This window comes from Pongo abelii, chromosome 1 (assembly GCF_028885655.2).
Source record: "Pongo abelii isolate AG06213 chromosome 1, NHGRI_mPonAbe1-v2.0_pri, whole genome shotgun sequence".
NCBI lineage: Eukaryota > Metazoa > Chordata > Mammalia > Primates > Hominidae > Pongo > Pongo abelii.
In genome coordinates, this window is record NC_071985.2 from 187,154,246 (window position 1) to 187,181,107 (window position 26,862).

The 26,862-nt window shown below is 45.2% G+C and overlaps 1 protein-coding gene across 8 annotated transcripts in view; it reads left to right on the top strand.

The window, feature by feature from the left end:
* The window catches only part of PIK3R3 (phosphoinositide-3-kinase regulatory subunit 3), a 133,653-nt gene that overhangs the window by 16,474 nt on the left and 90,317 nt on the right, over nt 1–26,862 (top strand). For 2 of the 8 annotated variants that reach the window (XM_054544938.1, XM_063721960.1), the window contains one exon: nt 6,391–6,501. The exons of 1 other annotated variant lie outside the window; for it this stretch is intronic. Coding sequence is in view for 3 of the 7 variants with exons in the window: in XM_024242125.2 (XP_024097893.1) it covers nt 25,592–25,697 (106 nt within the window). In the remaining 4 variants the exon portion in view is untranslated. 8 annotated transcript variants of the gene reach the window in all.

Below are 26,862 nucleotides of genomic sequence, written 5' to 3' on the forward strand. Positions count from 1 at the left end.
GAGAATAACAAGTGCAGTGCTCTGGGAGTTCAGAGGTGAGCTCATGAAAGGCTTTGTGGAAGAGGTGGCACTTGGACTGACCTCTGAGGGTGGATGAAGATGAAGTGGAGAGGGCATTCCAGGAAGAAGGAAAGGCGTGAGACGCTAGCATGCCCAAGTCACAAGTGGGGTGGGGGAAACTGCCTGATATAGTACAAGCATGATATGTTGGAAGGTGAGAAGTGGAGAGCAGACTCTAAAGTGAGTTAATTAAGTTAGGGAGTTTGGATGTATTCTGAGAATGATAGAGAGCCATTGGACACTTTTAGACAGGGAGTGAAATAGTCACAATTGTGTTTTCAAATTATTTCTCTCACTGCAGTGGAGGAGGACAGCTTAGAGTCAGCAGGAATGGGGGTGAGGAGGAGTGGGATGGGGTGACCCAGGAGGCTGTAATAGCTGTCATAGTGAGTACTGATGAAGCCTTAGGAATGGAAATGGAGAGAAGTGATGATAGAAATTCAGGGAGAAACAAAGGATGTGCTACCTGCTCCCCAAGGATTATCAGGGAGCGTATAGGAATTGCCCAAATATGATTGCAATAGAAATGTGCTGTTAACTCTTCTGAAGTTGGGCTTTGGGTGGTTGAGGTCAGCTATTTTTCAGTCCTCTCCATAAAGGTATTATGAAATACCTTTCAGAAGCGAAGATCGAGGGAAATAACATGTGTCTGCCCTGGGCACCTTCTTGTTTTGATGTCTGATAACCGCACAAAGCTTCAGCACCCTTGGGCACTTCGGCCATCACCCAGTCCTTCAAGGACCAACTTTCTGAACAGGGATTTCTCTTGGAGTCCCTGCTGACTCTAAGCTTTCCTCCTCCACTGCAGTGAGAGGAGCTTGAATTGAGAGATGGAGAATTGAGATTTGGCCCTGGGAATATAAGGTTTAAAGTGAATAAGGCTATGATTTCCACATAATCATTCCAAAAGGCTGTTTTGACTTTCTAAATGGTCCATCCAGCTGAAGAAATTAAAAATCATCCCAAATTTGATAATTTGCGTAACTCTGGATCTGCTGAGCCACTAGTTCCTTTTAAAGAGGAAAGCCAATCCATGGTCAGGCGCAGTGGCTCATGTCTTATAATCCCAGCACTTTGGGAGGCCGAGGTGGGCAGATAGCTTGAGCTTATGAGTTCAAGACCACCCTGGGCAACATGGCAAAACCCTGTCTCTACAAAAAATATGAAAATTAGCTGGTGTGGTGGCATGTGCCTGTAGTCCCAGCTACTTGGGAGGCTGAGGTGGGAGGATGGCTTGAGCCCAGGAGGCAGAAGTTTCAGTGAGCTGAGGTCACACCACTGCACTCCAGCCTGGGCGACAGAGCCAGACCTTGCCTCAAAATAAATAAATAGGAAAGCCAATCCAAACCTCAGGCCCTGGGATTTATGATTCTAGTTGCCTGAATCTATAGCAGCAACGTCAGGAGGATTGAGAGGCTTTGGCCTTGAACATGGGTGACTGTTCCGTCACTTCCTATGTAATTTTCCTATTGACAGATAGAAGGAGTCCTGTGGGCAGACTTTGGAGTGGAGGGAATTGCAGGGAGTTAAGGAGCAGGAGACAAATATCAAAATAGCCCAGCTGAGCATTTTTTTAGCTTCAAGTGTTTTTGTTCACATTAGCTAATTAACTGACAATTTGTCCAAGTGGAGCTGAGGGATGGTAGGAGACGGGAACTCATGGCCGATCATGCTTCCAGGGTCTGGAGGGGACTGATAACGTGACTGCAGTACCAGGGCCAGAGTGTGGGTTTGGACAGCTAATGGACAGAAGCTAATTGACAGGCGTCTGGGCCTGTGTGCATAATGGTCAGCTGGTTTGTCCACAACAGTGTGATAAATGCCCCATTTAGTCCAGGGGCAGTCGTGGCTCAGAGAGAACCGGTCAGGCTCTGTTACTGATGTGATAACAAGTGCATGGAGTATTAGCTACTTCACCACAGATGTCTTCTCTGGAGAACTGTCTCTGTGTCCAGGAGACTGAATGAGATTCTTCACGGTCAGAAATGTCACATACCCTTTTTTTTTTTTTTTTTTTTGAGACACAGTCTCGTTCTGTCGCCCAGGCTGGAGTACAGTGGCACGATCTCGGGTCACTGGAACCTCCATCTCCAGGGTTCAAATGATTCTCCTGTCTGCCTCTGGGAGTAGCTGGGATTACAGGTGTGCGCCACCTTGCTCGGCTAATTTTTGTATTTTTAGTAGAGATGGGATTTCACCATGTTGGCCAGGCTGACAATTTTTTTTTAAACAGGAAATTTTTGCATCAAAACCTAGCCAGCAATGAATTCCTATTATTCACTCTCTATGTTCTATGAGAAAAACCAGGAAGAACATGCACATTTATAGAAACATGTATGCCAGCACAGCTCATAATAACTCAGTGTAGGCATCTATAGTTTCACATTTTAAGATACACTTTTTACAATTTATATAAGTAAATTTTACTCTTTTTCATGTACATTACTATTACTAAACCAGGGGTCGACAAACTTTTACTGTAAAGAGCCAGATAGTAAATATTTTAGGCCTTGTGGACATACAATTTCTGTTGTAAATACTCAGATCTGCCAGGCCTCCACAGACAATACGTAAATGAATGAGTATGACTTTATTTATGGATACTGAAATCTGAATTTATATAATTTTCACAAGATATTATGCTTCTTGAGATTTTTTTCCCAATCATTAAAAAATGTAGATGTACCCATGACAATTAAATTTTTTTAAAAAAATTAGGCTGGGCATGGTGGCTTACACCTGTAATCTCAGCACTTTGGGAGGCCAAGGTGGGCAGATAGCTTGAGTCAAGGAATTTAAGACCAGCCTGGGCAACTTGACAAAACCCCATCTCTACAAAAACAAACAAACAAAAAATATAAAAATTAGCTGGGCGTGCTGGCACGTGCCTGTAGTCACAGCTGCTCAGGAGGCTGAGGTGGGAGGATCACCTGAGCTTTGGTAGGTTGAGGCTGCATTGAGCTGAGATTGTGCCACTGCATTCCAGCCTGGGTGACAGAGTGAGACCTTGTCTCAAAAAAAAAAAAGGAAAAAAAGAAAAAGGAAACAAAACTTGTGGAGCAGCATTCTAGGCACTGGCTATACAGAGATGTAAACCATATATCTGACTCTGCAGAGTTTCCTGTTTTGTTTTTTTGTTTTTTCTTTTTTGTGGTTGTTGAGACAGGGTCTCCTCTGTCATCTAGGCTGGAGTGCATGGTATGATGATCATGGCTCACTGTAGCCTTGAACGCCTGGGCTCAAGTGATCTTCAGGATCACAGGTGCATGGCACCACCCACAGCTAATTTTTTGTATTTTTTGTAGAGATGGGGTTTCGTCATGTTACCCGGGCTGGTCTTCAACTCCTGGGTTCAAGCGATTCTCCCACCTTGGCCTCCCAAATTGCAAGGATTTCAGGTAGGAGCCACTGTGCCTGGGCAGAATTTACTTTCTAGATCAAGATATAGGCATTGAACAAAAAGCGTAAGTAAAGTTATTTCAGATTGTGATACATCCTAGTAAGACATTAAAATAGGAATAAAATTTGATATGGAGAGGGCTTTTTTGGCTAGCACTGTAAGGGAAGGCCATTTTGAGGAGGTGAAATTTGAGCTGAGACCTGAATGAAGAGAAGGAGACAGTTATAGTGAAGATCTGGGGGAAAGAACATTCTAGGTAGAGGGAGAGCAGGTACCTATAAAGAACCTGAGGCCTATCAGATCCTGACAGATAAAAGGCTGAAGCAGATGTGAATGAGTGGTTGTGTATTGGGAGGGTGAGGGTTAAAAGGAGATGAGGTGAGAGACAGGGGAGCTTCAAAATGAGGCCTCCACTTATCTCTATTCCGCATTCCCTCAGTTCTGTCTCTCACACTTTACTTCCTGGGATTCTGAACTTAACTTTTCTTTTGAGACAGGTATTGCTCTGTCACCCAGGCTGGAGTGCAGTGGCATGACTGACTATGGCTCACTGCAGCCTTAACCTCCCAGGCTCAAGCAATCCTCCCACCTCAGCCTCCCAAGTAGCAAGGACTACAGGTGTGTGCCACCATGTCTGGTTAATTTTTTTATTTTTTTGTGGAGTCGGGGTCTCACTATGTTGCCAGGGCTGGTCTCGAACTGCTGGGCTCAAGCAATCTGCCTGCCTCAGCTTCTCAAAGTGCTGGGATTACAGGCGTGCACCACCATGCTCAACAGGATTCTGAACTTTTCTGTTCTCCAAACAAGCTGTTCTTTTTTATATTCATGAGTTTTGCATAGGCCTCAAGCTGGAATGCATGGCTGTGAACACTGTCTCCTTCTTCCTTTCAGCAATAGAATTTCCCCATGTTTTAACAGGGCCTATGTTTAGAGCTTCCTACCCAACCTGAACTACCTGCTTATTTCTGGACTGTTACATGACAAGAAAACAAACTTCTGTCTTGTTTGACACACTGTACATGCAGTGTCTTTATTATGTGACTTACCCTTTACTCTCACTTTCGCTTATCTGCCTAGTGAATTCTTACTTATCCTTCTAGATCAAGTCCTAAGTACTGCTTTTCCTATCCTCTCCAGGAAAAGTTATCTGAACCTGACAGATGATTTTCTTTATTGCCTCATGGTACTTTGTATGTCTATCATAGTATTCCACTAGTTCAGCAGCACTGACTAGGAGTCTAAGTCATGCACTGTGTGGTAAATAAGGAGTTTGTGGTTTAGAGGGAAAGACAGACATGTGGCAAATAATTGTGAATGGTGATAGTACACTCTCTGTGAGAAGTGAGTTGGGGGGAGTACAGACATCCTTCATTCTTCCTTTCTCCTCAATTCCCACACCCAATTCTAACAAGATGAAAAAGTCTGTATTGCCCAGATCTTGGGAAAAACATTGGAAAAGAGAGGAGGAAGTCAGGTAGTATCAGGACAGCAGTTACAAGTCACACCAGCCTCAAGGAGGCATATTTCAACCCCATCAGCAGAGGTGGCAGCAGCCAGGACAGAAAGCATTGTCCCCCTGGAAGCCAAAATAGGTTGCTGCTTGTGGTCACTATTGGAGATGCAGCCATCTGCTATAGAAGCTGAACAAGTAGTATGCTGGCAAGATGACTAGCCATTCAAGAACTTATTCTCAACTCAAGAGGCCCTGGAGAAACTCTTTAAAATGGCTGAAGGACACTTTGAGGTAGGGTTAATTCCTACAAGTAGGAAAGTGGGTGCTCATCCTAGAGTAAGTTGGGTAAAAAAACTTATTAAATAATATCTAATTTTGTATTTACAGGCAAATGAGGCTGAGGATATATGGATTATATTTTGAATTATTTTGAATTTTATTGAATTTTATATCCATGCCATGGACTCATCGTTACCTCTAGAAGTAAAGCCAATTGATATTTAGGGCAAGGATGAAGATAACATTGGAAAATTTGCACGTGGAGGTAGATGTAGACTTCCAGAAGCCTCTAAGAATTGTGAGATTCAAAATAACTGTGAAAAAAAACCACACATAAAATTGAAAAGACCGTGCAAATTCTCTTAAATTCCTGAACAAATAAAGAGAGCCCAGCAAGGTCTTCAGGAGGGGGAAAACACAGCCTTACTTAAGTTTGCTAAAGATGTTAATCAGGCTGGGCGCAGTGGCTCATGTTAATCAGGCTGGGCGTGGTGGCTCATCCCAGCACTATGGGAGGCCGACGAGGGCAGATCACGAGGTCAGGAGATCGAGACCATCCTGGCTAACATGGTGAAACCCCGTCTCCACTAAAAATACAAAAAAATTAGCCGGGCGTGGTGGCAGGCGCCTGTAGTCCCAGCTACTTGGGAGGCTGAGGCAGGAGAATGGCGTGATCCCAGGAGGCGGAGCTTGCAGTGAGCAGAGATCACACCACTGCACTCCAGCCTGGGTGACAGAGTGAGACTCCATCTCAAAAAAAAAAAAAGATGTTAATCAGCCTACAATCCAAGGGAGATACCAGGGAATGGAGTTGTTGTGTTAGATATGGTTAGACAATCTCCATAAGAAAACAACCCAATTGCCACCAGTATCGTTGGCCTAGTTATTGGGGGAGAGGTGAAGGAAAGACTATTTAGTTAATCTAGAGACTTATGAGGATCTGAAAGTTGAGGGTATTTTTAGGAAAGGTGACCCCTAGCATGGAGAAAGAGTGCTCTTGGCTAGGGTACTACTCTACTGAGATGCTGTGGGTGGTAGATACCCGATATGGAGAAGTGATGGCAGAACCTCTTAGTCTGGCAAAGGGAATTTTCAAGCCTCAGTGTTAATTGGCTGAGTGTTGAATGCTCTGACAAAGCTAGCAGTGGGGAGGGTTTATAACCACAGGGATGTTCTGAATTTTTCTCTGTTGTATCAGACGGTGAGAGAAAAGATACTTCTGAACCAAGACTGAAGAAAGTCTTATAGAAGGCAGAGGAAACAGGAGCTAGAGATCCGAACAGCACGAATCAGGTCTCCTGTATAACAGGTGAGTTTTAGGGCTGTTCCAGGATAAGACTTTGGGGAAAATTCCAGCTGCCAAACCCAGGGTGGTCTTTTAGATTCTTCTACTTTTTGAAACTAACATGAAAATGGAGGAGGAGAGGCAGCTCAAGCTATGGAGTAGAGAAAACTCAATCAATTGAGGTGATTGTAGATACCCAGCAAGGACTCCAATGACTACTATACATGAGGACTTCATGGGACAGATGAAAGGGCTAATGGAGGCCCTTTAGGTTTTGGGGAAAGAGATATAACCATGGACACCTCTAAGTCCCTAAAAGGCAGAACACTGGAGAAGCTGGGGATGAGAAGGCTCCTGGCCAAGAAGAAATCCCAGCTATAGCATTCCTAAAGTTGAAGAGCATCAGGGAACAAGAGACCAGGAATGGGCCTAGAGCTTGATCTGTCTTTATTATTATTATTTGCAGAAATGGGGCCTCATTATGTTGCGCAGGCTGGTCTCAAACTCCTGGCCCAAGTGACCCTCCCACCTTGGCCTCTCAAAGTATTGGGATTACAGATGTGAACCACTGTGCCTGGCTGGGGTTGAGCTGTCTTCAACCTGCAAAAGAGGAGGCCTCTGCCAGGCAAAGATCCCATCTTTTTCTTGTGGAGGGATAATCCTAGAAAGAGGGGCAGGCATAAAAGCACCAACTCTCAAGAGGTGCTTAATGACAAATTCACAAGTAGCAAACACCCAAGCCACCTCCCATCACAAAAATGGAATGGATCAGATGTGGCTTTGGGACCAATTGTCAGGCTTGAGTTTCCTATAAGGACTTGTGGAGATGAGGGAAGAGATGAAAAATCTGTGGGTATATGTTGGCAATGTTCAGGAGAGGTAGGTACATTGGTGGGGATCAAGTCTAGACTCTTTAAAAAGTGTTTATCAGCGGCCGAGCACAGTTGCTCACGCCTGTAACTTCAGCACTTTGGGAGGCCGAGGAGGGTGGATCACCTGAGGTCAGGAGTTCGAGACCAGCCTGACCAACATAGTGAAACCTCGACTCTACTAAAATACAAAAAAAATTAGCTGGACACAGTGGCGCATGCCTGTAATCCCAGTTACTCCTGAGGCTGAGGCAGGAGAATTGCTTGAACTCAGGAGGCGGAGGTTGCAGTGAGCCGAGATCGCGCCATTGCACTCCAGCCTGGGCAACAAAAACAAAACTCTGTCTCAAAAAAAAAAAAAAAAAAAAAGTGTTTACCAGAAGCATGTAGGAATAGAGTATCTAGATGTTTTATCCTTATCCAGGTGTGGAAGCCACAGCAAAATAAAGGGAGGGAAGAGCCAATAATTCCCATTTTCTCTGCTTCCACTCTGGGTTCTCTAACTTAAAGTTTTAATTTGGGGGATTCCCCAAAATTCAAAACGTAGAAAGAGAAGTTGTCATGGAAGGGCCAAACCAGGAGTAGTTTTCTCTCTCCAAGAATGGGGCTTACTATAATGGGTTTAGGGTAAGTAGCGTAAGTTAAAGTATGGGAAACCCAGACTCTTTAGAAAATGGTACAGACAGTCTGTGTTATCTTAGATGGATGATTTTTGAAATCACCTCAAAGACCTACTGATTAACTACATTAACTCTGGATTCCATATCCTATATATTCCATTTAGTGATAGTGAAGGGAAAAAATCAGGTAATATCTGAGTTTGTGTGGATTTCCTGGCTTTCAACAGACATTCCACAATAGCCCAGCACACTGTGTTCCACATACAGGATAGCTTAGCCACTTCCTATGGCGTGAGTTGTTTCCAGCAATGAGCGTCAGAGAAGGTATTATAATATCCCTACAACTGCATAAGAGTACATAGACAGGGGGGATTTTGTCTGTCTTGTACAGGTCATCAATATGAAGGGATGGGGGTTTCAGGAATCCATGTTGTTACCAGAAAGGGGTTCTGATCCAGACCCCAAAAGGGGGTTCTTGGATTTCGTGCAAAGAGCTACTGATTAACGGCATTATCTTTGGATAACGGAAGCTGTCTTACTTTATTAAGAAAGTAAAGGGATAAAAGAATGGCTGCTCCATAGGCAGAGCAGCAGTATGTGCTGCTTGACTGAGTATACTTATGGTTATTTCTTGATTATATGCTAAATAAGGAGTGGATTATTCTTGAGTTTACAGGGATTTCCTGGAAATCTTCCTTTTAGAACATATAGGGTAACTTCTTGGCCGGGTGCAGTGGCTTACACCTGTAATCCCAGCATTTTGGGAGGCTGAGGCAGGTGGATCCCTTGAGGTCAGGAGTTTGAGATCAGCCTGGCCAACTTGGCGAAACCCCGCCTCTGCTAAAAGTACAAAAAATAGCTGGGTGTGGTGGTGCATGCCTGTAGTCCCAGTTACTTGGGAGGCTGCGGCAAGAGAATTGCTTAGACCCAGAGGGCTGCAGTGAGCCAAGATCGCGCCACTGCACTCCAGCCTGGGTGACAAAGCAAGACTCAGTCTCAAACAGAAACAAAAACAAAAACCACACACACACAAAGAACATATAGAGTAACTTCTGGGTGTTGCCATAGTACTTATAAACTGTTATGGCACTGCTAGGAGTATCTTTTTTTGTTGTTGTTTTTTGAGACAGAGTCTTGCTCTGTGGCCCAGGCTGGAGTGCAGTGGCACAATCTCGGCTCACTGCAACCTCTACCTCCTGGGTTCAAGCAATTCTCCCGCCTCAGCCTCCCAAGTAGTTGGGATTACAGGCACCTGCCATCATGCCCGGCTAATTTTTGTATTTTTGTAAAGACGGGGTTTCACTATGTTGCCCAGGCTGGTCTTGAACTCCTGACCTCAGGTGATCCACCTGCCTCAGCCTCCCAAAGTGCTGGGATTACAGGCATGAGCCACTTGCGCCCAGCCAGGAGTATCTTTTAGCATGCTAATACATTATAATTAGCATATAATGAGCAGTGAGAGACCAGAGGTCATTTTCGTAGCCATCTTGGTTTTGATGGGTTTTGGCCAGCTTCTTTACCGCATCCTGTTTTATCAGTGGAGTCTTTGTGACCTGTGTCTTGTGCTGCCCTCCTGTCTCATCCTATGACTAAGAATCCCCTCCTGGGGATGCAGCCCAGGAGGTCTCAGCCTAATTTCACCCAGCCCCTATTTAAGATGGAGTTGCTCTGGTTTCAATGCCTGAAGGTTGATGCAGAAAGTCATTTATCATTTGAATTTATCTGGAGGCATTTTTTTTTCGTTTATATATTCATTCTCTATTCATGTCTCTCTCTCTCTCTCTCCAAAATCTTGGAGAAGCACGAACAATGGCTCTTCAAGAGTAGTAAATATGTTTTGTTCTGCTCAGATTTTCTTTAAGCGCTCTTCTCCAATTCTCAATCTCTGTAGCTTGAGTGCAACTGATCCCTGCACTCTGCTTCCAAGGGTGGCTACATGACCTAGGCCTGGCCAATTAAAACATTCCACCTAACTGGACTCTGATTGGTTCAGGAGTAAGCATGTGGTCCAAGCTAGGCTGATGAGATTCAACTCCAGAACTTTGCAGTTATATGGAGAAACTTGCACTCTGCTGGAAAGAGTTGCTAGCTGGATGCAATGTAACCCTGGAACTGCCTGACAGGATCCTTGTGACCTCTTGGGGAAACAACAGAGGGAAGGAGAACTGGGAACGCGTCTGGTTCTTGCTAACATTGAGCACCTCCACTCAGCTGTTTCTGAAGTGAGACTACCCCTTTATTTGTCTTAAGCTAGTTTTCTGTCACTTGCAACTGAAAAGTCATGCTAATACAACAGTGATACTGGACCATATGGAAGCCTGAAGTTGTCCCTTTACAGCTTCAGTAAATTTGCTTGATCTCAGTGAAAGGTGTAATATCACCAAGTGGGTAAGCACAGGCCATGAGAAGATCTCCACTATTAACAGTGGTCCCTCTCCATCAACTATTGAAAATTAGAAGCATTCATAATGTTTACGAAAAACACTTCCAAGATTGCAAAATTCTTTAGTGTTTTAACTTGGCATTATCAGTGCAGATTCAGGGCACCAATTTAGAAGTCAGCTTAAAATCCAGAAGGAAGTCAATTTTCTTACTCCCTTGAACCCTTTTGAGAGTTCAATGCTTGGTAGTTTTGGTAAGCTACTTGGTTGGAGCTTGTCCTAGCAATTGCTGACCCACATGGATGTTTGGAGGGCATCATGTTAGAAAAGTGAAGAAGAGCAAAAGTCTGTTGTTTTCATTAGCACAAATCTGTCTGATAGTGAGGTGCAACACTATTTAAAAAAGCAGAGTTCTGGCCGGGCACGGTGCCTCACGCCTGTAATCTCAGCACTTTGGGAGGCCGAGGCAGGTGGATCACGAGGTCAGGAGATCGAGACCATCCTAGCTAACACAGTGAAACTCCATCTCTACTAAAAATACAAAAACAATTAGCCGGGCGTGGTGGTGGGCGCCTATAGTCCCAGCTACTCAGGAGGCTGAGGAAGGAGAATGGTGTGCACTCGGGAGGCAGAGCTTGTAGTGAGCCAAGATCGCGCCACTGCACTCCAGCCTGGGGACAGAGCAAGACTCCGTCTCAAAACAACAACAACAAAAACAAAAGCAGAGTTCCTGGCCGGGCGTGGTGGCTCACACCTGTAATCCCAGCACTTTGGGAAGCTGAGGCAGGTGGATCACTTGAGGTCAGGAGTTCAAGACCAGCCTGGCCAGCATGGTGAAACCCCATCTCTACTAAAAATACAAAAATTAGCTGGGCCTTGTGGCAGGCACCTGTAGTCCCAGCTACAGGCTGAGGCAGGAGGATTGCTTGAACCTTGGAGCACGGGGTTGCAGTGAGCCGAGATCATGTCAATGCACTCCAAAGCCTGGGCAACAGAGCAAGATTCCATCTCAAAAAATAAATAAAATAAAATAAAATAAAAAACAGAGTTCCTGCTTCAAAAGTAGGAAATCACAGGTAAGTTCTGAGAAAGCAGGAGTTTCAGGTGCTAGATTACCCTCCCTCCAGCCCCTGCCCATTTGTTTCCCAGTGCTAGGCTGGTTGCTTCTAGTAGAGGCCACTATAGGTCCGTGAGGGTACAGATGTTTTCTCTTCACTGGTATACTCAGGCCACTGAGAGTGAGGCTCTGAGGCAGGTCTAGCAGGAAGCTCCTGTCTTGAATATCATGCTCATGGTGGCATTTGACTGTGTGGTCCATGGCAGATCATTACTACCCCAACCATGAGTATAGAATTGGAGAGAGGAGAGATGGGCAGGGGGCTGTCCCTAAAATACTCAAGGCTTCCCAAGGGAGATAACTGGAGCCTCCTCCAAGGGAGATAGCTTCAAGACCTGATCGATGAGGTTGTAGAGAACATTTGACATTTTTGGCTGCCTAGCATCTGAACACCTTTCCCATTTTGGAGGACTTCCAAATCAGATGGGAGGCAGGGCCCATAAACTCTGATATGATATCGAGTATGTTGCCAGAAGATGCAAGAATAAAATAAAGTACGATTTTTAGAGTTTGTGGCTGCCTATTAAGTTCAAAATCTCTAATTGGAGGTATAATGTATAGATTGAAAGTGGGTGAGGAAAGTCACAGTGATTGACCAAAATAATTTACCATTGATAGCACAACCCATGAAAAAAGCTGCACCCCTGCTTCTGTCGCATTTGATCAGCATTAGAGTTCACGAGGAAGCCCTCTCCCCGGTACTACTCTAGGATCTTTGGGGGAACAGAGAGAAAACTGGACAGTGGTTCAGAGGGTAAAGGGAACTTAGGATTCTTGGGCTGCAAGTAATAGAATGTAGTTGGAGTCTCCTTAAATAAATAATACATTTATATAAGCAGCCCCATTAGACAGGAAAAAGAGGGACTCCTGTCCTGGGCCCCATGTCTAGAGGGCCCTGCTTTGGCTCTTCTCTGAGCCTACCTCTCTTCATAGGATGAGCAATCCATATGGCCAAGGGTGCTTCTCCACCTAGATAAGTATTCCGCTTATCTCACCCCCCTCTTCTCAACTATGCTTAGTATCCTGAGTCCTGGAATTCTCTGCCCAAATGGACTTTAGCCTGTTTCTAGGAACTGCATGGGCCTTTTCCCTGGATCTGTTCTCCTAAGGACAGCATTGTCAGTATCAGCACCTTTAGATGCAAGAGGTGGTCAAGGGGCAGCTATTTGTAAGGAGATTGCTATGGTTTTATGTGGTTTATTCCCATCAAAACTCATGTTGAAAATTGATCCCCAGCGTGGCAGTGTTGGGAGGTAGGGACTAGTGGGAGGTGTTTGGGTCATGGAGGAGGATGGGTCACAAATATATTAATGCCTTCCTGTAGGGGTGAGTGAGGTCTTGAACTCATGGGAATAGATGAGTTAAAAGAGCCTTGTTTCCTTGGTTGCTTTCTCTTGTGTCCTCTCTCACCATGCGATCTCTGCACATGCCAGCTCCCCTTCCACTCTGCACCATGAATGGAAGCAGCATGAGGCTCTCACCAGATGTGGCTGCCCAATTTTGGACTTTTCCAGCCAACAGAATCATAAGCCAAAATAAATATCTTTTTTTTTTTTTTAATTATCCAGCCTCAGGTATTCTGTTATAGCAACACAAAATGGACTAAGACAGGGATGGATGGAAGGAGCTTCGACATGTATACGAAGACTCCCTTGACAGTCTCACAGTGCAAGATAGAGCCAAGTGTAGGAAGAAAAAGAGTCAGTTCTCTTCCTTACATCTCCCCCATGTTTTGTCAGAACTCTAAGGATCTGTGAATTCTAAATTTTAACCCAGTCTTCTTCTTCTTTTTTTTTTTTTGAGGTGGAGTTTCATTCTTGTTGTCCAGGCTGGAGTGCAATGGCGCGATCTCAGCTCACTGTAACCTCCGCCTTCTGGGTTCAAGCGATTCTCCTGCCTCAGCCTCCCGAGTAGCTGGTATTACAGGCATGCGCCATCACACCCGGCTAATTTTGCATTTTTAGTAGAGATGGGGTTTCTCCATGTTGGTCAGGCTGGTCTCAAACTCCCGACCTCGGTGATCTACCCGCCTCGGCCTCCCAAAGTACTGGGATTACAGGCGTGAGCCACCGTGCCCAGCCTCAACCCCGTCTTCTAAGTTTGCATGAAGATATATTTAGCAAGATAGGAGAATTGAGTGTTTTTTTGTTTTTTTGTTTTGAGACGGAGTCTCGGTCTGTCACCAGGCTGGAGTGCAGTGGCACGATCTTGGCTCACTGCAACCTCCACCTCCCGGGTTCAAGCGATTCTCCTGCCTCAGCCTCCCAAGTAGCTGGGACTACAGGTGCGTGCCACCATGCCCAGCTAATTTTTGTATTCTTAGTAGAGACAGGGTTTCACCACGATGGCCAGGATGGTCTCAATCTCTTGACCTCGTGATTCGCCCACCTCGGCCTCCCAAAATGCTGGGATTACAGGCGTGAGCCACCACACCTGGCCGAGGATTGAGTATTTTTTATTTAATGGTTGGCCTGATTTGTAACTTTCAAGTATTTTGACATAGGGTATATGGCTCTCCATTTATATTCTTGTCCTGGGCCCTGCAAATGTTAGGTGTTAGGCCTGACCTTAGTATAGGAACCAAGCTGGGCCTTAAGAAGCTCTATACTCAGGAAATTGATTACTGCTTGTATTCTTTCCATTCCTCACCACTGCTCCTTTCAGAGCATTTCTTTCATCTTTCCTTGGCTTTCTGAAGACTGGCTTCCTTTGCAACTCAGCCTTCAGGGTGAACATGGGCATAATACCTCCAGAGATTGATTCCGTGTTATGGGTCCAAACCCCTGAAGAGCTTAGATCTTGTTTTGGGTACTATTTCCAAATATTTGTGAAAGAAACTCTAATCAATTCAGCCTAGGCCCTATCAACTATGGCCAGGGACACAGTCATGTACAAATTGAGAAGGGGGACATCATGGTGAACTGGCCAGAGGTACTAAAATGTATCCATTACAATGATAGATACCAGAGACTGGGAAAGGGCGTGTGGGTGGGAGCGGGGATGAAGGGAGGTTGGTTAACAGTGAGATAGAAAGTGTAAGTTCTAATGTTCAACAGCAGAGTAGAGAGGCAAGTATTATGTATTTCAAAGTAGCTAGAAGAGAAGACTTTAAATGTTCCCAACACATAAAAATGATAAATACTCAAGGTGGTCAGGCATAGCAGCTCACATCCATAATCCCAGAACTTTGGGAGGCCAAAGTGGGAGGACTGCTTGAGTCCAGGAATTTGATACTGGCCTGGGCAACATAGTGAGACCCTGTCTCTACAAAAAAAATTTTTTTTCTTAGTTAGCTGGGCATGGTGGCATGTGCCTATAGTCCCAGCTACTGGCACTGAAGAGCAGGGGTGGCGGTGGGGAGGGCAGAGGTGGGGGGATCACTTGAGCTTATGAAGTCGAGGTCGAGGCTGCAGTGAGCTGTGATTACACCACTGCACTCCAGCCTGGGCGACACAGTGAGACCCTGTCTCAAAAAACACAAAACAAAACAAGAAAACACTCAAATGTGATGGATACACCAAATACCCTGACTTGATCATCTCACATTGTATATATGTAAAAAAAATCACATATACCCCATAAATATGTAAAGTATTCTGTATCAATTAAAGAAATAAACACAAAAAAGGTATCTACTACAATGGAGCAATTGACTGACCAGCCTGGGTCATTGATCCACTCACACCCTTAGGCCTTAACCCATTAGCAGTGCTCTTGGAGCTAGCTATCTACCCAGTGAGGTCCTGGAAATGAATGAATCACATGCAGAAGCAAAGGAGAAAAATACTACCAATGAAGGGAGAGATTCTCCACAAGAAAGGCTGTAATTTCATTATTGAGTGGCCCATTCTTTAGGGTGGGGACATGCTGGTTACCTAATCACTCATCAAGTGTGGCCTTGTCTACCTCCTAAGCATCTCTCACATCTACACAAATCTACACAGGACTGTTGATCATTTGCCCATATTGTTGCAACAATGTTTTCCAAGTCTTCAAAGTTTGCCCCTTCAATCCATTTTGCAATCTGATGATTCTCAAATGCAAATCTCATCACAACACTCCTCTGCTTAAAACTCCTAAACTCCCTCCATTGCTTGAGCATAAAGTACACATTCCTATCCTGACTTACAAGCCTCTTCATGCTTACCCTGTAGCTTCATCCTCACCACCCTTTACCTCCTTTAACATTAGGACAGCCTACAATTACTTTCTTTTTTTTTCTTTTCTTTTTTTTTTTTTTCTTTTGAGACGGAGTCTCGCTGTGTCGCCCAGACTGGAGTGCAGTGGCGCGAACTCGGCTCACTGCAAGCTCTGCCTCCTGGGTTCACACCATTCTTCTGCCTCAGCCTCCCGAGTAGCTGGGACTACGGCGCCCGCCACGATGCCTGGCTAATTTTTTGCATTTTTAGTAGAGACGGGGTTTCACCGTGTTAGCCAGGATGGTCTTGAGCTCCTGACCTCGTGATCCACCTGCCTCGGCCTCCCAAAGTGCTGGGATTACAGGCATGAGCCACCGCGCCCGGCCTCTGTAATTAATGTCCATGTCCACAAAGAGCGATGTGCTCTCCTCTGGGGCTTTGTACATGTTTTCTTCCTGTCTGGCCTATATTTTCATCTGGCCCTGTCACCTAACTAGAAAAGAAACTAGCTCAGATATGATGATTTTGAAACATTTGTGTGGCATCCAGTAGGCATTTGGATAGACAGGAGAGGGGGTAGGACTGGTTTTAGGAGGCTGAAAAGGGTGCCATCCAGAGGTCAAATCTAGTGATTAGCTTTCAACTCTAGGAAAGACATGCTTCTTCAGAAAGGAAGGCAAGGAAGCAAGAATGGGTACAAGTTTATAGGCTTTTGAAGGGATGAATGAAAGGAAGGGAGTATTATGTCTGTTGATTTCTGTCAAGTAAAAGGAGAGGTCACATTTACTGATCTGATGGTGGAAGGTAGTCACTTGAGATGAGTAGTGAAGGTTTGGAATATCAGAATAAGCAGATACAGAATGAGCCAAAGGAATCCCAGTTATGACCAGAGACCAGCCCAGAGCTAAGTTGGTAAACTTGGTTTTTCTTTACCTAAGCCCAACTGCCTGGGCATAAGAGCAGAAGTAGACTGTTGTTTGGGTCTGGGATTTGGCTTTGGCTGGCTGATTCTTTTGGAAAGACAAGAGAGAGACAGTTGATGACACTGGGAGAAGATGGTTAAAAAGATTCACGTTGGGATTAGGTTTCTGGTTTCCAGGACTAGAGCTAGTCTATGACAAAGTTTTATAGGTTTGAGCACTATATTTAATGTGACTTACAGTCATTTATTGGGAAAGATGATCCTTTATTCTAAAATTATATCATCTCTACATCTTGATTTTAAAATGTGTTTGAAGGCCGGGCGTGGTGGCTCATACCTGTAATCCCAGCACTTTGGGAGGCCAAGGCAGGTGGATCACCTGAGGTCAGGGGTTCAAGACCAGCCTGACCAAGATGGTGAAACCCCATCTCTACTAAAAATACAAAAATTAGCTGGGTGTGGTGGCGGGCGCCTGTAATCCCAGCTACTCGGGAGGCTGAGGCAATGAATTGCTTGAACCTGGGAGGCGGAAGTTTGCAGTGAGCCGAGATCATGCCACTGTACTCCAGCCTGGGTGACAGAGTGAGACTCTGTCTCAAAAATAAATAAATAAAATAAAGTAAAATAAAATAAAGTGTGCTTGAAAAAAATTAAATTATGGTGGTTGTATCATTTCCTAGGGCTGCCATAATGAATTATCACAAACTGGGTAACTTAAAACAACAGAAATCGGCCAGGTGCAGTGGCTCACGCCTGTAATCCCAGCACATGGGAGGCTGAGGCAGGAGGATAGCTTGAGGCCAGGAGTTTCAGTCCAGCCTGGACAACATAGGGAGACCCTGTCTCTACAAAAAATAAAAATAAAAAATTAGCCAGGCATGGCGGTGCACACCTGTGGTCCCAGCTACTCGGGAGGCTGAAGTAGGAGGATTGCTTGAGCCCAGGAGGTCAAGGCTGCAGTGGGCCATGATCACACCAGTGCATTCCAGCTTGAGTGACAGACCGAGACACCTTTCCTCTTGCCCCTCAAAAAAATTTCAGATGGGGAGCAGTTCATAGGTATGACAGATTTGTCTGGTTCTTATTTGCAGGGTCCTGGGAAACTCAGCAGAAACACCAACCACATGCCAGTATGTCAGGGTAGGATACTGAGCTAGATTCCTCCATTGTCTTGGAAAAGAAGACATGATCCAAGTGGTACGTGTGAGTTGTATTTAGGGAACAGAGTCAGAAGTCAATGCTGCAAGAACAGAATCAGTGAGGAGTGTGAGGTTAATACTCAGCAGTCGAGGATGCCAGGAAGAAGCTGAGAAAGAGTGTAAGGCTGTTGAAGAGGAAAGACGAGGAGGATGGGTACTCTCTTGTCCTGATCTTATGGTCTTAGGGAGAGTTAGTCAGTTTAGACGCACATAGGTAAGGCCGGGCACAGTGGCACATGCCTGTAATCCCAGCACTTTGGTAGGCCAAGGTGGGTGGATCCCCTGAGGTCAGCAGTTCAAGACCAGCCTGGCCAACATGGTGAAACCCCATCTCTACTAAAAATAGAAAAAATTAGCCGGGTGTCGTGGTGGACCACCTGTAATCCCAGCTTCTCAGGAGGCTGAGGCAGGAGAATTGCTTGAACTGGGGAGGCAGAGGTTCCAGTGAGCCTAGATTATGCCATTGTACTCCAGCCTGGGCAGCAAGAGTGAAACTCCGTCTCAAAAAGAAAAAAAAAAAAAAAAAAAGCAGCACGTGGGTCAGCAAAACTGTTCTCATAAGTCTCCCTTAGTAGATGGTGGGTTCATAAAGGGCAGAAATAGTGTCTTACGGGGTACTCAGCAAAAGATCTGACCCATGGGAGGGACTCAGTTGAATTAAACTGAAAGAGCTTGTCATTTTGAGCTGTTCTTCCTGTTTACCATTAACATTTAATTAATCTACTTTAGGCACAATTATCATATTGCATATTTGGTATATGTAATGGCCAATTATATTTTTTGTGTATTTGAAAATATATTGCTTTTGAACGTATACTCCCATTACATAATTTAGAATTTCAAACACTGACATCAACAGGGAAGGAACAGGGGCCCGAATGAAGTTTGGAGAATAGTAGTGATCTTCACTGAATGTCTCATTTCCAAGAAGCCTAAGATGAGCAGAGTGGAAGGTAGCCTCTACCCCTGGAAGAAAATCACTGTAAGTGTATCATTTTCAATCAAATGTTCAAAGCTGAGGACACAAACAATCATGTTCACGCCTTTTACATTCTAGGCTTGTACTTTCTTACCCAAGTGGTGATCTTTAAACCCTAGAAGTCACATCATTTCCCCAGATTTCAAGAATGATGCCCCTGCAGAAGTGTTTGGGAAGGCTGCAGGACTTTGTTTTTAAGACAAGATCTCACTCTGTGCCCAGGCTGGGAGCCGTGGCATAATCTTGGCTCACTGCAGCCTTGACCTTCCAGGCTAAAGCGATCCTCTGGCCTCAGCCTCCCAAGTAGCTGGGACTACAGGAGCACACCACCACACCTAGCTGATTTTTTATTTTTTGTAGAGACGGGGATCTCCATATGCTGCTCAGCTGGTCTTGAACTCCTGAGCTCAAGTGATCCTCCTGCCTCAGCCTCCCAAAGTGTTAGGATTATGGGCGTGAGCCACCATGCCTGGTCTTTTTATCTTTTTAAACCAAAATTGTCCAATACAGGAACTGGACTGATACTGCCCTCTAACAATGAAATGTATAGAATGGTTTTTAGATTTGAGACCTGTGGAATTACAGGGCAATTATTGGACATTCCAGAAAGAAGGCATAAACTACAAGTTGCTCAAAACTATTGAAATAATGACCACGGGAAGTGAGCATGCTTTAAAGCCCTATATGGTGTTACATTTCAGAAAAAAGCTGAGCTGGAAAATGAAACCAGTTTCTCTTCTAGCTGCTGAATTTTCCTGAATTTCCTACAAACTGCTTGGAATTTTGCAAACAATTCACAGCTGATAAAATAACAGGGCAGCGGAACTCAGTGTCTGTGGTGAAGACCCTAGGGGCAGCCAGCGGGAGGGAAAAGTCATTGTCTGCCCCTCTTGGTTCCTGTAGCCAAAGAACTGTACAACTTTTTGGTTTTCTTTTTGTCCTTTTAAATAAACAAAGTGAGCTGAAGACCTACAGAAAGGATTACTAGGATAATTTGAACTTAGACTCCCCAGACCCTTCTTGGAGAGTTTACCTGCACTTTTGCTTATTCGCTCGAAGAATATTCACTGGCTACCCACTGTGTGCCAGGCCTTGGGCTGGGCATTGATGGTTAAAGGACCATGAGGAACCACTGTTGTCCAACATAAGGAACTCTAAAGAGTGATAGGAGAGAGACCTGGAAACAAACACTTTGAACATGATGTGCCAAGGGCTGTGCAGAGGCCAGCACAGGGGTCTGTGTGAGCACAATGTGTAAGATCAGATGAAGAGAGGTAGGAGTTTGCCACTTTTTAGTGGAATCAGCTTTCGACGAAACTTTTTCAGGCTTAGAGTTAATCATGTGAATTGCGAAAACTGAGAAGTAAAGGACCACACATTTAAAGCAGGTGCATGCAAGTTTGGGGCAGCCAAATGTCACCTCTTCCAGGAAGCTTCTACTCACCTGCACATGGTTAGAGATCATCACTGTTTTTGGAGCTCCCCCAAATTCTTGTCAAATTCTTGATTATAGCGCTTATCATGTCTTTAATTATTTACTCCTTTATTGGTCTCTCCTCTGTGAATTCTGGACTCAATGTCAGGGACTCAGTCTTATTCACTTTTGTATCCTCAGTGTTTGGAAACACCAACAAACATTTGCTAAGTGAATGAATGGGAGAGGAAGGCTGTGTGGTGCAGTGGGAAAGGCAATGAACTGGTAGTCAGGACATGGTGCTCTAATCCTGACTCTGCTACTAGTGGCTGCATGACTTTGAACAAATCCCCTCATTGCTCTGGGTCTCAATTTCCTCACCTGTAAAATGAGAATAAAAATACAGCCTTCCACCCCAGGGTTATGGAGATTAAATGAGGTAACAGAGCTTCACCAGCTGCCTGCCCTGTTTGTGCCCTGTCCTCCTGAAACAGCCTGGACTATTGTTCCTGCCATTTGGATCTAATTTGTGCTCTCTCCCCTGGTGAGAGCTGAGCTGAAATCTGTTGCCTTGTTGGAGGGGAAGTTTGCAGCAATGGCATACATATCATCCAGTCGGCCCCTGGGTTACTACAAGGGCAGACATCAAAAGTGAGGAGGATGTCAAGCTAGAGAGATTTGCTTCTTTTGTGACCCCTAAACCTAAATGAAGACCCAAAGTGGGAAGAGCGAGGCAGAGCAGATCTACATCACATGCTGAGGTGTGTAAGTGAGGCCTTAAACATTGTCCCCTGAGCCCTGGAATTCAGCAGCATCTAGGGGAATGCCACTTTAATGAAGTCTACTCATTCATATAATGTCATAATTTCTCAGTGCCTCGGGTTAAATGATTAACTCTATCATGGGTATTCAAGTGCGAAGAAAGATGAGGAGAGGTAAAAAATTGCAAATGCCAAATACAACGAATACCATTTGGAAAAAATGGAAAATCACGATTTTAGACACTGCTGTCTCAAGAGATGACTACCAATTTCCAGGTGAGATGTCTTTCCAGAAGATCCACTAACATGGTTCTTTGTACATTGTGAAGGCAAACTTTTCCATCAAAACTTGATATATCTTCTACTTACAAGTCAAGTGTCTGGGGAGGCCCTAAAAATCTGCAACTGATAATTTGTAGTGCTTTCTGGGAGTCATATTTGTTAAGTGAGTTTATTTAATTGCATGGACTGGGCCTTATCACAAGACAAGTGGTCAAGGGAAGATGGTGAGAGAAGAAAAAGAAGGTATTGAGGCGGGTAGAATCCCTACCCAAAGTCTAAAGTCAGTCCTGGTGCTAATGTTAGTGACCTTAAAAAAAAAAAAAAAGTACGTTTCCATTTTGCAAGGCTTTTTTTTTTTTTTTTTGAGACTGAGTCTCGCCCTGTCGCCCAGGCTGGAGTGCAATGGCGCGATGTCGGCTCACTGCAACCTCTGCCTCCTGCATTCAAACGATTCTCCTGCCTCAGCCTCCCGAGTAGCTGGGATTACAAGCGCCTGCCAACATGCCCAGCTAATGTTTGTATTTTTAGTAAAGACGGAGTTTCACCATGTGGGCCAGGCTGGTCTCAAACTCCCGACCTCGTGATCTGCCCACTTCAGCCTCCCAAAGTGCTGGGATTACAGGCGTGAGCCACCATGCCCGGCCCCATTTTGCAAGGCTTTTAAAAAAATACTGTGTGCTCAGATGGCACCTTTAATCATGAAGAACTTCTGGCTAAGTTCCAGACTGATTCTGCTGGCACAGAGAGCTCTGAGATCATACCCTATATTCAGAGCACAGAAGAAATATTTCATCCATCTCTGAAATAAAGAGGAAGAAATGAAGCATATTTGAACAGTCGCAGAACAACCAGGGTGAAAAGTGAAGGGCATCCTAGCCATTTGGAGTTACAGAAAAGCACTATTAATTCTAAATACTTAAGTGGCATATTTTTTCATTCTAAGTGTTTCACTATAAACTAAGCAGCTTGCACAAATCTATTTCATAGATATATAAATGAAAGCAGATTTCATGATTTACCTGAGACTACTTTAAATTAAAAAAAGAAAGGGAGAGGGCAAAGGAAAACAAGCAGCTCCCAAAGTAGCAGGTTGTGACCCAGGAGTTTGAGTGCTTAGAGCTCAGTTTAATCCACACCCAGGCCAAATATAATTCTCCAACTTGGAAGTGGTCCAGGACACCCGAGCTAACATTTTTTACCTTTGCCAAAGAGCCTGGGGCAGTTTGGTGACAAGCAATCACAACCTCACTTCTATTTCTCAACTGAAAGACCAGAATCATCTGACAGGTGCTTTCCCCCATGGCAGGGCACTGGTTTAAGCTCAAGGACTAAGAAAGTTTGCTTCCCCTTGATTCATCATTGCCTCTTGCATCACTTATTCTCTAGAGATCTATTCAAAGGTCTATTTAAGTTCGAGAGTTGGGTCATACAATTTTAGGTGGAAAGACTGAATCACAGCTTTACTCCATGTGTCAGCTTTGACCACTTGATTATATATTGTGCTTGGACTTCACTTCATCCCTCAAAGCCTTAGCTGTGGGAAAAGCCTGGGTGATTGCTCTGTGTATTAGAAACTGAAACCCCACCACTAAATGCTGAAAAGTGGTCCAGGCAAAAGGTGCTGTGGAAATCTGAAAGCCATTATCTTTTCCACACTTTCTCTCTCTTCACCCTCATTTTGTTTGGGAATGCACATGAACACCCGTGAACAAAAATAAACCAACCCACCCTTGAGTGATTGTTCTGTCTTCTGAGTTATCAAACTTGAGTGCTTCTGGCTCCCAGATATGCTGAAGTAGAGACTGCTGGGAAGGCAGCCACAAATTAGAGTTGATCTTCCAGTATCTTCTACCTGTAAGGAATGGTTCAGGAAATTATAATTAATGAGTCCTGCCCCAAAGTTGAAATCATATTTGGATTTCATAAATAATAAGAAAGCATATAAGAATCCTGGTGTCTTTTCTTAGCTCAACCATGTCCATCCATACTTTCCGGCCCTTTTTAACCAGTTACTCTATACCCAGTCCATATACATTTTGACTGTCTGCCCTCAGGAACTGTCTCAACTCAGGGCACCTTTAAGGAAGGCAGAACCACCTTAGGAGGTAGAGGGTGAAACGTGGCAACCCTTCCATAGGCGAATCAATATAGCAGACATGCTCAAGGTAGGAGGTTTTGCTAGGGCTTAAATCAGGTTGTCAACTCAAACACAATGGGCTTTGTTATTCCTGTGTAAAGAGGAAATGGAGCAGTTTTTGGCCTCCTCAGACTGTATTGTAGGGTATACAGGATGGCAATTCCAGGCACAATCTTCAGGAGACACAAATCTGCTTTTAGCTATTCAGTGTTCCCCAGCAAGTTAATTAGCTGTTTCTGAAATGCATGGAAATATTCAGCATTTTCATAGTGAAGCCAATCTCCCAGATTTAAGCTTTGGGGGTGGAAATGAGTATGTGAGGAAGAGGGTCTGTCAGGGAAACAGAATAGAGCCCTTTTTGTGAGAGATTCCAACACCTGTGATTTATCTTAGAAATTACACATGCACTGTAATTCCAAGACTTTTTTTTTTTTTTTAAATTGGTTTGAGCACTCGAGCAGGAGGGCTTGCTGAGACCTCTCACTATTTTAGGCGTGGGGAGTTACCTCTGGGTTCAAAAGCCTTGGGTGGGAAGCACAGAGGAACTGCTAAATGCCTCCCTCAGAAATGCCCAATCGCTCAAGGGGAGAAGCAGGGAGTGGGGTCAGGTAGCAGCCAGGAAGGTTGCAGGGGCCACGGGCACATCCTCTCACTGAGCGGTAAGGTTCCTGCAAGTGGGTTTGAGGACCATTGCTTTGACAACTTGTCAATGGTGCGGAGAGGGCTGTCCCAGCAAGGTGAAGAGGTCTGTAGGAAAGGAGTCTGCCCAGAGACCTCCTAAGGACCAGAAGAGCGCACACCCCGCCAAGTAACAGTACGCGCCCCCTCTGTGTCCGCTCTCATCCCCCGCGGCCGGTCTCCGGGCAGAGGCGTCTCACGCCAGCAGGTCCTCCCTGGCTCCTCTCCTTACTCGTCCGGGCGGACCAAGCCTCAGCAGGAGCCCCGCCTGTCTCCAGGCAGTTTGAGCCCCCGAGCGCTCGCCCAGCCTGTCAGTAACCGCCGTTTGCGTTTTCTTCCTTTCTTTCTTTTTTTTCCTCCTCTTTTCTTTTCCCCTTCTGCCTTTGTCCCGCTTAGTAACTGGGCTCTGACCAATCGCCGCCTTACCGGCCGGCGCCGGCTGTCTCCTGATTGGCCCGCTTGGGGCGCGCAGCCGTCTCCCGCTCCTTCGCAGGAGCAAGGCAGACAAAAGACGCAAGCTCCTGGCTCCGGCAACCGGCCTCAGCCAATCACCACCCACCTTGCCTCTCTTCCCTCTCCCCACTCCCTCCTCGCCTGGCTCGCGTGCTCCAGGCACTGACTCCTGGAGTGCGGCCAGCGCCCGGATCGTACCATTCTGATTGAGGCTGGGGGAGAGCGCGGATGGCTGATGGGGGAGCCGAAGCCTAGAGAGCGGTGGGGAGACGTGAAAGTCGAGATGGAGGGCAGCTTTTTGAACATGTTCTCAGGCACTTGACAGAATCCCGGTACATCGAGGCGGGACGGCGTGGAAGGGGCGGTGGTGATGCCTGCTGTCCCCCCTCCCGGCGCGGTTGGGTGGCGCCTCAGCGGGTGGGCAGCGTGGGGCGGGGAGGGTGTCCCCTCCGCGCCGTTAAAATGAAACTCTAGTGGCTGGAGTTGGGGCAGAGCGTGAGGGCAGTTGGTGCGGGCGGGTTGCCTCTTACACCCTGGCGGGAGCGCCCAGACAAGCCGAGCTGACTGGACTTCTCTGGCCGGCCCCATTCCCGAGGCTGCGGCAGCTTCGGTTCCGAGCCCGACCGGAGAGGAGCCCGAGTCCCGGCCTCTGGGGGATTCGCTTTCTGCAGACCAGTGGGACCCCGAAACTTGAACGCAATCTCCAGCCCCCTTTTTTACCTTCCTTTGTCACTTGCCCGGGTTTCTCCCAACGTGTTCTTTTTTTTCCTCTTCATTCTCCGTCTGCCGAAGGACACAAAAGTGGCTTCCGCGGAAAGATTTGGAGGCGGTGGGAGCTTTTCTCCCCGGAGAGCGACTGTGTAGAAAGGATTTTTGGGAAGCCGCTTTTTAACACCTCTGCCCTCCGTCCCCCAAGCCTCTGTGTAACCCTCTGAGGAGAAAAGCCCGTAGCTTGAAAGTTCGGGGGCATTTTGTTGGGTTCTGTAGGAGAGAGGGGGAGGACCCTGTTCGGGTAGTTTGGCTGGACTAGTACTGGCCGTTGGAAACCCCGAAGTACCTTTCCGTGTGGAACTTTTGCAGATATATATTTTTAGATTTTTAAATATCAGATAAAAAATATATGCCTTCTATATATCTCCTGACGACCTACCCCTGACAGCGCGATGTACAATACGGTGTGGAGTATGGACCGCGATGACGCAGACTGGAGGGAGGTGATGATGCCCTATTCGACAGAACTGATATTTTATATTGAAATGGATCCTCCAGGTACTTGGGAGAAAAAAAAAAAGAATCTCGTGATGGGTCTGATTTGTATTTACCAAGAGCTTGGTGATGTTTTCAGGGCAGAAGTATTCCTGGGTGCCCTAGGTTCGGGATGAGGAGAAGATTTGCAGTACAGCTGCGGTAAAACTGCTTCTGGTTTACACATTTAAAGTTTGCAGTTATGACCCTGAACCTATTGTCCTGCGAAGGTGGAGGTGGGGGCTGGAAGTGGGGGTGGGAGGAGAGACCCCTTTTTAAAATTATCATTTTTTACTTTGCGTTTGCGTGTCGTTCATGTTTTTCTTGTGCCCGCCACTTTATTTTATTTTTTTCTTTTTCAATTAAAGACTCTTCTACCTGCAAAGGATGCCCGGGGTTAAAACCGGTCTTTCACTTTGGGCGAATTCTTGAAAGCTTGTCCTTTCATACATTTGTCTAATTTGGTTCGTTGTGTTTTACCCCGGTTAACTTCTGAAACTGAGTTATGTGATTATTCATTGTAAGACTCCCTTTTTCTCTTGCAGAAACAAATGCCGGTTAGTGATTTTTTTTAGGGATTGGGCGTTCGTATTCAGCCATGGTCTTAGTCTGAGGTTTTCCTTCTCAGAAGATAGTCGCTCAGAGAGATCTACGTGCAATATTTTATTACTCTTTAATTTAATGATGATTTAACTTATGGGATAGGGTTTAATGTAACTTCAATTCCTAGAATAAAGAAAAAACAAAAACGAGGGAACCTTTCTGTTTCCTGTGAACATGTGATCTATACATATGTGTTCCTATACACATAATGTAAAGTATACATATATAGCATTATATTTTTATTTTAAAGCTCTGTCTGACGCTATTACAGACATTTTGTGTATCTGGTAGGAAAGGAAAAGGAAAGCAAAATGGAAAAGTTGGCTTTTTTTTCCTTTAAATTTTACCCCATTTTATGATTATTAGCTGTCAGATTTTCTCAAACCCTGTTTGCAATTACAGATGGTGCTTTATGTAATGATTCTGAATAAGTAGAGAGCCTTTGTGACTCCTTGTTTCTCTCGAGGATGAATTCTTTATGTATTTTAAAACGTGTTATGGCTAAGCCTACAGAATAAATGTGTGTCATTGGGGAATCTCGCTTATTATAAGACTGTATTTTCGGGAACGTTTGAAAGGATTTGAG